Below are 10,674 nucleotides of genomic sequence, written 5' to 3' on the forward strand. Positions count from 1 at the left end.
GTGATTTACCATATAGGGTCATATCTACAGCTGAAATAAAAAGGTAAAACAATATTGTTTAAACCCTGAAAGATCAAGTTGCCTCCCCATGTTGTGGGTTGGAGGGTGGTTTCCCAGCCCGTCCATCCCATGCGCAGTTGTGTAGCTAGGCTACGAAATAGTCACAAATCCTCACTTCCAAAATGAGTTTCGGAAGTTGAGCGCTCCTTCTGGTTTGAGTTTGACGCATGGAAGACACTCAACCATGATAATGCCTTGAGTTCTGATGGGGAAGTCTCGCTTTCACTGGCTCTGCTTCCCTTTTCTTAGATTGACCAGCCGCTTTCGGAGATGCCCTCTTTCAAAAAGTAGTTTGATAATTGCGAGTGTATGTTTTGTCTATTTATTGTTTATGGTTTCACAAGTTGGATACTCGCAGCAACACAGGGACAGAAGGACTGATCAAGACAAGTACCGACACACCCGTGGATTGTATAACTTGGATGGCAGTGATTCTGCGTATTTGCAGACCGGTGCGAGTTTTGTGGTCCCAACACGGTCCAATGTGGTGTACATAACGCTGAAGTCAAAGCGCCAGAAACCGGCCAACATTCGGGGTACCATCAGACCAAAACTCAGGAGAAAAGTGAAAAGGACTAAGTTGGCTAATTCAGCTTTTACGCAGAACAAACTTGGCACTTTGGAGCAGGAGGACGCGGCCCAAATTAAGCGAAACATTGTGCACAAGCCTCCCGGGGGAGAAGCCAGAGGTGTTGATTATAAATCTTTGGTTATAATCGATAAATCTCATACAGATGAACGAGCAGACTTTCACATTAGTTCTATCCGGATATACAGCCAGAGGGCACCGCCATGGTTCAGCCCACAGGACGTGGAAGCCATGCACTTTCTTGCGGATTCCAAGGTTTTGCGCATAAGAGATGTTTCTCGTGGCGTCTCTCCATCCATACTGATATTTGAGGGGGAGACAGTCGTTTCAGTAACCAACCAAAAACACACGAAACGGATCAATGTATGTGAAGGGCAGTGTGGAATAATCAACAGCCCCGTGGACAACCCCGAGGTCTTCGCGTTCCATCTGGATAGGGTGCTGGGGCTCAACAGGACATTACCAGCTGTAAGCAGAAAGTTCAGCTATTTACACGGTATGTCAATAGACACTATGGTCAAGCTGGTCCCTTTCTTACTGAAGCTGGATACCACTTAGTATGACGTAGTCTGCTTCTTAAACTAAGTTATTTATGTGCTGCAAGCAGGGAATAATGATAATAACCACTGAACATGAAGGCATGCCATGGATGAAAGAGACTGGGAAATAAATTACAATGTTTTTATGTCTGGGGAAAATAGATAACATTTTCAAACGTGATTGGTTGGTTTACTCACTCAGAATGAAATTATGTCTAGATTCCAAAGTGCATCATCAACACCAAAACACTGCAATAGCTATTTGAATAAATGCATTTAAAATATAGGATCCTCATATTCATATACTTTTAGATGTCAGTGACTGCAAACATACCCCACAACTTTTAGTTGATTCCAAGTTGCAGATAACAAAAACAACATCATGTTTCTCACACACTTATATAAAATCACGAGTTCAAAATAAGTCTAGTTGTGGTCTTCAGGATGTGAAGTTGTCTCTATTATTTGGTGTCTAGCCCACTCCACCCTGTCAGAGAAAATGTGGCAACGCCAATGGGAGTTTGATACATCACTTCATTTTCTCAATAAGCTTTTCCTTGATAAAAATATACTGTAGGGCTGCAAAATTCACTGAGACTTAACAGTTGCTAAAACCTGACCATATGATCCTTTTATCTTCCCTCTTTAGATGGCCAGCCCTGCCCAGTGGTGTCATGGGATGCATCTCTCTACCCAGAAGGCCTCACTGCAGGCCTGTCCACCCTGACCCTCACATGGGGGCAGTACCAGAGCTCCCTAAAGCAGAGGTGTTGGCATAAAAACAGCAGGCCAAAGGCTGACTCCAGCTGCTCCACAGTTCATCACTATGAGTGGAGTAAACTAGTTCTGTTTGACTTTTTATTACAGGTAACAAAAGCCTTTTTTTTTTTTTACAAATACAAACCTACTGTGATGGTGATCGACAGATTGGACCAATCCCACATTTATATTAATTCTAAAAACAAATGCCTGCTAAATGTTCTGTCCCTAGGTTTCTTACAGCCTCCGCATGCTGTTTTAAATTCAGAACATGCTCCATACATAACTTTTGTGAACACTTTTTTTGCTCAGCAATATTCTCCAACATCTGTTTTTGCAGAAAAATATATTAACTATTCTCAGAGGTATTGTCTTCTGGCTGGATAGATGTCTTGTTTCCTGCGTGGGAAAGCTTGGATCTCTGATGAGATTTTGGCATTGAGGATACAATCTCCTGAGAGTTCTTGAATGTATCCCCCAATTGTGAAGGAACAAACATAGGAGATTGAGAAATTGGAAAATACAATTTTTAAAATAGTTTGGAAACCTTTTGATCTATGACATCTGCCACTGATGTCATAGTGAGACAGCTTTGATTATGAATCTTTTTGTTCTTGTTGTTTATTTCACATTCCTTGCAAATGAATGAATAAATAAGTAATGATTAATTCATATTGTTCATCCAAGAGAAACATATTCTACACAGCAAGTCCTGTCAAATAATTAAGCAAACAGATGTGAAGAAGGCAACAAAATAAAGGAGGGGTTGAAAAAGTAGTTGGAGTTATGGTCATTTCTGCTGGCGTTTCTTAGTTTTTTGGAGAAAGGATGGAAAAATCTAAATCAGTACATGAGAGTGTTTGCGAATGGGTGAATGAGAGGCACACAATATGAAGTGCTATGAAAGCCCAGTCCATTTACCATCATCAAAAGCTACATTGATACTCATTTGAAAGGCCTAAATGTGTTTTTCCTAAACTCTCTGAATAAATATGGACTTTTATTTTTTCAGATTCACATCCGCCTTGATCAGAGCTGCTGTGGATTCAGGCCCCGGCAGGAGGACGTGTGTGTGGAGAGGGGCCACCACGCTGACTGTGGGGACCAGAACCACATCCAACTAAAGAACATAGTCCACAGGAGTCATGACCCGAGACACCTGGTCTTCACCAACAACAAGGGCTTCTTCGATCGCAATGAGGACAACTTGGACTTCAGGCTCCTGGAAGGAATCAAAGAGTAAGTTTGGAGAAAAACTAAATCTGTTATGGGATAAATACTGATAATTTCATGGGTTTTGGTTTGAACACCAACATGTTTTGGAGGTCAGAACAACGTTTATGAGAGGTTAGGATCACCACAGGACCATTTATTCATGATTCTTTTATTTTATTTTATTTTATTTTATTTGTTTAAAGTGCACTATTTAACTTTGGGCTTCCCCGAGAAGTGAATATTTTCTATGTTACATTCTCATAATGGAATGAACAAACTTTCTTGACAGGTTCCAGGTGCCTTAAAATAATTTGATTCTGATTTTTGATGTTATACATTTTCAATACTAGGAATTACATATAGAGAAAATCTTTTTTGTAAACTAACTGCAGGCCCTGCAAATATAAACAAATCCCCCTCCCCTGAAATTGCAAAGTGCACCTTTAGGTAAAAGTTGTTGTCCACAGCAAGGATTGGTTGAAAGTGATGGTGGACAGTCTATCATGGAGTAAATAATTCCCTCCCCTGAACAACATTGCTGAAATATTCCAGCATGCAAAGCTGAGAATGCAGATTAAGCAGTAGAAACATTAAATAAATAAATATTTAGATCTGGTTCGACAAACTAAATGGAATGGGGGTGGGTTTGCCTTGATACGGTGCTCTTCTTGTTTATCCCCCAACGATCTGTCTGGATCTATAATTCCAAACCACATTGAAGACATTGCTTTCATTTCATCCTTCTTTTGATCAATACATCAGTGTGTCATTCTGCTAGGGAAACACAAACTAAACTTTGGGTTTGACAAGGACACAGTATCCTCCCCACACCGATCCATATCATCCTCATCAAAACAGCAGCTCCTGTCGTTAGTCGAACTTTAACCGGCATCTGAGGACTAGCTGCAAGATCACAGGATGTCATTGCCAAAAAAGTAAGAAAAAAAAAATTATGGAGGGTTCTTTCATCGACCTAATCAAACGTAGCTAAATTGATTTCCATTTTATTCATTTTACAAGTACATTTCAAGTACAAAGTATTGGAGTTTATTAGAAAGTTTAGCTGCTTGTAAACCTGAACACGGTCAACTCCCTCTTAGCAGTCTCTCCATGGCTCTTCTCCAGCCCTCTTCCACATGATCATGCCCCATCTCTCTCTCTTGTGTGAGACCAGTCAAAAACCACTACTGCCACTACCTGCAAGTTTTTTGTTGTTGTTAAGTTGCATAGGTTAGCAAAGTAATTTATCTTTATTTATTTTTTAAGATATTTTTTGGGCATTTTTATGCTTTATTGATAGTGCAGAGAGACAGAGGTGAAATGGGGCAGAGAGGGGAGTGACATGCAGAGAACGACCGCGGGCTTGAATCGAACCCGGGTCTGCTGCTGGGCCCGGCCCGGGGTGGGGTCTATCAACTGAGCTAAGGGTGCCCCCTGCAAAGTCATTTTGATTTACTGTACATAGCCCAGTGTCTCAAATAACAACATGCTCAGGGACACCCTCTATCCTTAAACCCTCAAATGGGGAAAGGAAAAACTCCCACCAACGTTTACAGGGAAAAGTGTGTATTAGTCATGCTTCAAGCCGGCCAGATCTGGCTTGGTCTTGTTGAAAACATAGAAAAGCGTCACTCCACCGCATTCGTACCAAAGGGAAAAACAGATATGACTAACTTATGAGCTATGACCATTTCCAAATGCCAATTATCTCTGATAGTTGATATTTCATTAATATGAGTAAAGCTTTTAACCCACTTGTAAGTATTTAAGCCTCTACTTGTTTCTGGAACTATCGAGTCCCTGGTAATTCAAGTGTGTTTACCTGGCTGCGTAGCTGTGCACCCACACACTTGAGAACCAATCAGATTATTTTTGCTCCCAATTTAATACTTGTTCCTAACTTTGCTTTTATTTCTTCTATCTCCAGGCTTCCAGAGCAGGCTGTGTCAGTCCTGAGGAGCAGGAGGCTTAGGGAGAAGCTCCTCCAGTCATTGTTCCTGGACCAGACGTACTGGGAGAGCCAGGGCGGCCGGCAGGGCATCGACAAACTCATCGATGTAATTGAGAAGCGGGCCAAGGTCCTCCTCACCTACATTAATGCTCACGGGATCAAAGTCATCGCCATGAATGTGTGACTAAAGTGGTGTCAGTCAAGTGGCCAAATGACTGAGACAGATACAGTAAATGAATTGGTTTGAACCCCCGTCAATTCACTGCGCCTGTTCAGAATGTCATTTCACGAGACACTCAAGCTTCTGCCACTTACGTTTTTCAAGTGGGTTTGGATGAACACATCAGCCACTGCTGTCTATAATTGTTTCATTACGGCAATTTGGGAGAATGTGTTTGGCTGGTGGTATAGAAGGGTATCGCATGTCATGATTTGAGTTGACTGCCCAAACTAGCTCCAAGCAGGCTTTGCTCCATTTTATATCACAAGGGCGTGGAGCATTATGCTGTTATGTAGAAGTGACCCTGATCCTGAGGACATTACAGTTTCACAGTGAAATATTGGAAAAAAAATGAAGATTATTGAGTAGGCTAAGTATTTATATTTTGTCTGTGTATATTGGTAACAAAGTATTTTTTTTCTAATGAATAACCTATGATCATTTCAAAACAACATGTTTTATTGACCACTCTTAAATAGTAAGGCATTCAAGTCGCTTGCGGTTAAAGAAACAGCTGCAAATCTGTGATCAGCAGAATATACTGAGAGAAGCTTTAATTGTACGAATTGTGACATCAAAATTGAGCCTAAAATGTACTGAAAGAAACCTGTTTAACCTCCTTCATTTGAGTATTCTTGTCTTTCCTCCCCAAAGGTGAATATATGGCCATTATTATGCATAGAGTATACTGCAGGTATAACTCTAACCTACCACCTGAGGCCTTCCGACAATCACCCTCTGCATGAATGGAATGTATGGAATGATAATTCTTCTCTGCTCTCCAAGTGAGTGGCAGGAATTGAGATGTTGATGAAGCTGCAACTCTGATCCACTTGGCTTTAATGGGGTCACACTTTATAGGCTTGAAAAATATTTATTTTGAATGATTTTAATGTTGAATATTTTTTACATTCTTATTATCATTTTTTTTTTCTCTAAACTCCCAACAAGTATTTTGTTTCAACAGTTGTACGGTTTTAACATCAATTACAAAATCACTAATAACCACGACCATTTTATATATTGAACGATGTTTTGGAAAAAATAGTGACTGTACAATATAAACTGAATAACTGCAAAGTGAGAGGACATATTGCATAGGTTATTATCCTTGATATGCATTTAACTACAAACAAACCTTTAGCTGTAACTGTTTTCACTGTATTTATTTATTAGGTTTTTTACTTTCTTTTCAATTGTTGAAGTTGAAGTCATGCATCAGATGGTCAATAAAAGCATTTATTTGCTCAATATCCAGTCATTTATAGTGATTTGTAGCTTTCTATGTATGTAACGGACACATGCGAGCGCTTTATTTCAGGTAATTTGCGACTTGCACTTCATTGTGATTGTAATTAAAAGGATGTCTTAAATGACATAACGGCTCATAAATAACTACTGAAAGTATATTCAAACTTAAAAAAATGCATTAGCAAAACGTTTCTTCTCCCTCATGCCCACACAATATCAGTCAAAATCAGAAATAGTCTAGGGCTATGACATCTGATCCAGTGGGCTTTGGGCTCTGAGAGGTGGAGTCGATGGGGCTTTGCGGGTTGTTTTCTCGTGTCCGTGCCGGGCATTCACTCTGGCTGTTATTTTAACCCCTGTGCACCCGCATTAGTGCGTCAGTGGGGTCCATGCCTTTATGTGTTTGTGTTAGAAAGACCCCTCTAGTTCCCAGATACTATGCAGCGGAACTTACTTGCTTTGCACACGTATGTGTTTGTGTGCATATTCTCACACAATAACATAGACAAAGACAAAAGATGGCTTTTGACTAACATATGTATCTAACCGTATATGTAAAGACAACCACAGACACATACCTGAGCATTAGGACCTTGACCTTGTTCCATAGTGTCCACATTCTGCCCCACTCAGTAAAATTAGACCATCCAAAACAGTGTTAAGTTCAGTGGTCAGTTCTGCACTCCAGACCAGCCTTTACAAGCAGCTACTCAGCTACTTTTAAAATCCTTAAAATCCATCAAACCTCCTCCAAATATTGATTGGGAGAGGCAACTGACTTAATTTCCAAACTAAAGCAACATTTTCAAAACAACAAGAGCTGCCCATCTGACTCTATCTCATCCAAAGTAGTATCTGAAAACGTCCTAACAATTTGGTTAAAAGGTGAAATCAAGGTGAAATTCACATATAATGGGATTTGCAGTAAAATATATTTGCATACTTGGTGTTTGATACTTGCTAGGCAATTGCTTTGTTTTGAACGGACTTTATTGGCACTCTCTGCCAGAGAGGAAACATGTAACACCACTCCACCATTCACATGGAGAAAAATTCAAGTTAAAAAATAAATAAAAATAAACTAGGTCTAACGTTTCCACCCATTGGTTGTTTTAACTTAATCAACATAAGCTTTTTATGTTATATTGATTGTTTTTAAACCAGTTGAATTGAAAAAGTGAACTGAAGAAGATTAAAGGAATATGCTGATTGGCATAGCCACATTTGCTTTTAGTTCCAGGGATATACACTGCTGATTCCATTAATTGGATTGAAGTCCATTTAAAAAAACACAGATTGCATTTGATCCTGAAAAGTAACATTAATATATCTTGAGTGAACTTTTAATAACAGGAAAAGTATGCATGACATAGGCTATGTACTATAAATGAAAATGCAGTGTTAGTAAATCATTTACATCCTAAGGCAAGTTCTTTACATTAAAATACCTTGTGGAAGCAGTGGGCTTTGAACTTGAGTTATCACATTTTATGAAACAGGTTTTGGCTTGTGGACGGCGTAGTTTGTTATTTTGATGAGCTTGCAAACTGAATAATTGATGCAACAGTGAAAACGAAAGGTCATGGAATGTTTTCCAAATGTTTTAAAATTACTCTATATAATTTTTTTCTGTCTTCTGTAGGTCAGCCCAAACATGTTCACTCTTGTTTGCAAGGATAATGAGTTTTTTGCTGTATTTGACTTTCAACTTGAATTCTCTTGGTTTTCTCCTTCTTCATCTTAGCCCTATAGGTTCAGGTTGACATTTTTCTCTTCTTCTTGTTCCTAAGGGAGTGTAGAAACTGAGACGATTTTGTCTTTGGAAGGGTATCATAGCTGTGCCCAACTGGCTGCTGTCTGGGCTGACTCCAAACAGCATTCAGACAGAGGAGCTCTTTATTCTCCTAACCTCAGCTCAGCGTTGATAATCACTCTGGTTGATGATGTCATTTTTCCCATTCCCTGCTCGCCAGAGTTCAGAGTTGGCCTCTGTCCTTCATTGAACTTCATTGACCAAGGCTGTTAACAGGCACATCATTATTTTTGCTAGAGGACCTTAGTTTTTTACATTTAGTTTATTTATTTGTTAAATAGACCATTCTGTTTTTAGCTGGACAGAGAAACTCACACATTAGCATCGTCTTGTAATGTTTTGAACATTTTAACAACATTTGAAGATCAATTTTGCTCTATAGTTAAAGGCAATATGCAGTTTTGGGGGAGGGGTATTTGTTTACATTTGCAGAGCTTCTAATTATTTTACAAAACATACTTACTCTACATGTAATTCTTAGTATTGAATAATTCAATCATCAAATCGTGAAACAATTACTTTTAAGGTAGTTTTCTAACTTCAAACAGTGTTCTAGGGATCCAATTTTCCTGTGTGGATAGTTTGTTCATTAAGTTATTATGATAATATATCTTATAAATGTTTCACTTATTTGATACATCCAAAGTTACAGTACATAGTTTGACATTTTGGTTTATACACTTTGAGTTAGATGTTATGATTGATCCTACTACTCTCATTGCTAGTTAGCTTAGCTAACAATAACAGGGAAACAGGGAATTAACTAGCTTGGTCCTGTCCATGTGTAACAAAATTGAGCTATACCAGCACCTCTAATGCTCACTAATTAACATGCCATGTCTTGTTTAATTATTCCTTGCAAAACCCAAAGTGCAAAAACAGGGTTCTGGCTATACACGTTCTTATAGCCTCACTTTTTTTTCAAAAGGCCTTCGTAATTCTTGGACCATGTAATCTTAGAAGCATTACACTCTGTTTCACTGCCAAGAGTTTTCCAGGAGTGTTTGGTCAACAGTGCACCTGGAAGGTAACTGTGTGAAGGCTCTAGAGGCAGATTACAAGGCACGATAGAAAGGGCAAAAAAGCCCCACAATGATTCTCTTTTGTCTCCTTCAACACAAAAACCCACCAGCCACAACAAAATTCCCCCGTTGCCTCTGACACGGTTCACTGTATACTGATAAGGACTTTAGAGGAGAAGTTGAAAGAATGTCAACATCGGACAGATTAGGTCATGTCAAAGCTTGCTTGTTTCACCAGAAAAGACACACAATTCTTTGCTTTAAAGCTAAAATATATGGAATCGGGACCCTCAGTGAATAACTACATGTAGAAATATCTCCTGTGGGCACACTGCCAGGGTCTTTTAATCTCATCCCCTCTTTGTAAAACATATCAAGTCTGCAGATCTTACCATTCACATTTTTAAAGCCTATTTCTGATTCAGGATATCTTGCTTGTTTGTTGCGCCTATTATGAAATTATCATTATTCTGTCTGCACTAATAGATTAATAATCCCACCAAAAGTTCACTTCAACTATAGGCGCAGCTAAAGTTAAAGCCTATCTTTCAGGTAAGAGTGCTGATAACCTAAATTATATGTTTTGACCAGAGGCGGTCGACGGAAACTACGCATCAATAGCCTTTTTCAAAGGCGATTAATTGAAAACAGCAGGTTGAGAATCAATTTGACCTCAGCACTGAAAAAAGTGAAGGACTATGATTTGATTTTCAGAGAGCTTGGAAATCCATATGTTATCTATAACGATAAATATGTGAAGGGGTATAGGTTTGGAGGACGGTGAATGCGAAACCTCTTTCTTTGAGCTGCATTTTGAATCACATCTGAGATAGGGAAAAACCAGCACAGTGCAGCCTCTTCTGAATGAATGATTCCAAAGTGGCATGTCTCTGTAGACCTATGAGCTCCATGTTTCTGACCTACTTTTCCTCTTTCTGATTCTAGAGTCAAAGGTCATTTATAGAGCACACTCTATATGGTGTGGCAAGTCATTTCCATGAAAACGCTGACCCTGAGAGAAAACTGCACCAAAACCTTGGGGACAAAAGTCTACCATCTACATAATGTATTCTGTGTTGGCCTAGATGCACACATCTACTGAATGCATAATGTGGATTGTCAGTTGTATTTGGCATTGCTTTTATTGATAGTGCAGAGAGACATGGACAATAATGGGGCCTCAAGGATTGATTAGATCTGGCCTAATGATGTGCCTCAGCACTTCAGCATTAAAGGTGAAGTAAGTGGTTTATTT

General features: G+C 39.3%; 1 protein-coding gene across 1 annotated transcript; it reads left to right on the forward strand.

Annotated features, from left to right (window-relative positions):
• The first annotated feature begins 224 nt into the window (after positions 1-224).
• On the forward strand, positions 225-6,586 carry gask1b (golgi associated kinase 1B). Its single transcript, XM_080035098.1, has 4 exons — positions 225-1,145; positions 1,838-2,055; positions 2,960-3,186; positions 5,090-6,586. The coding sequence occupies exons 1-4, from the start codon at positions 266-268 to the stop codon at positions 5,295-5,297; spliced, it is 1,533 nt and encodes a 510-aa protein (XP_079891224.1). The 5' UTR covers positions 225-265; the 3' UTR covers positions 5,298-6,586.
• The last annotated feature ends 4,088 nt before the right edge of the window (positions 6,587-10,674 follow it).

The sequence above is a fragment of the Ammodytes marinus genome (genome assembly GCF_949987685.1).
Source record: "Ammodytes marinus genome assembly, chromosome: 10".
NCBI lineage: Eukaryota > Metazoa > Chordata > Actinopteri > Uranoscopiformes > Ammodytidae > Ammodytes > Ammodytes marinus.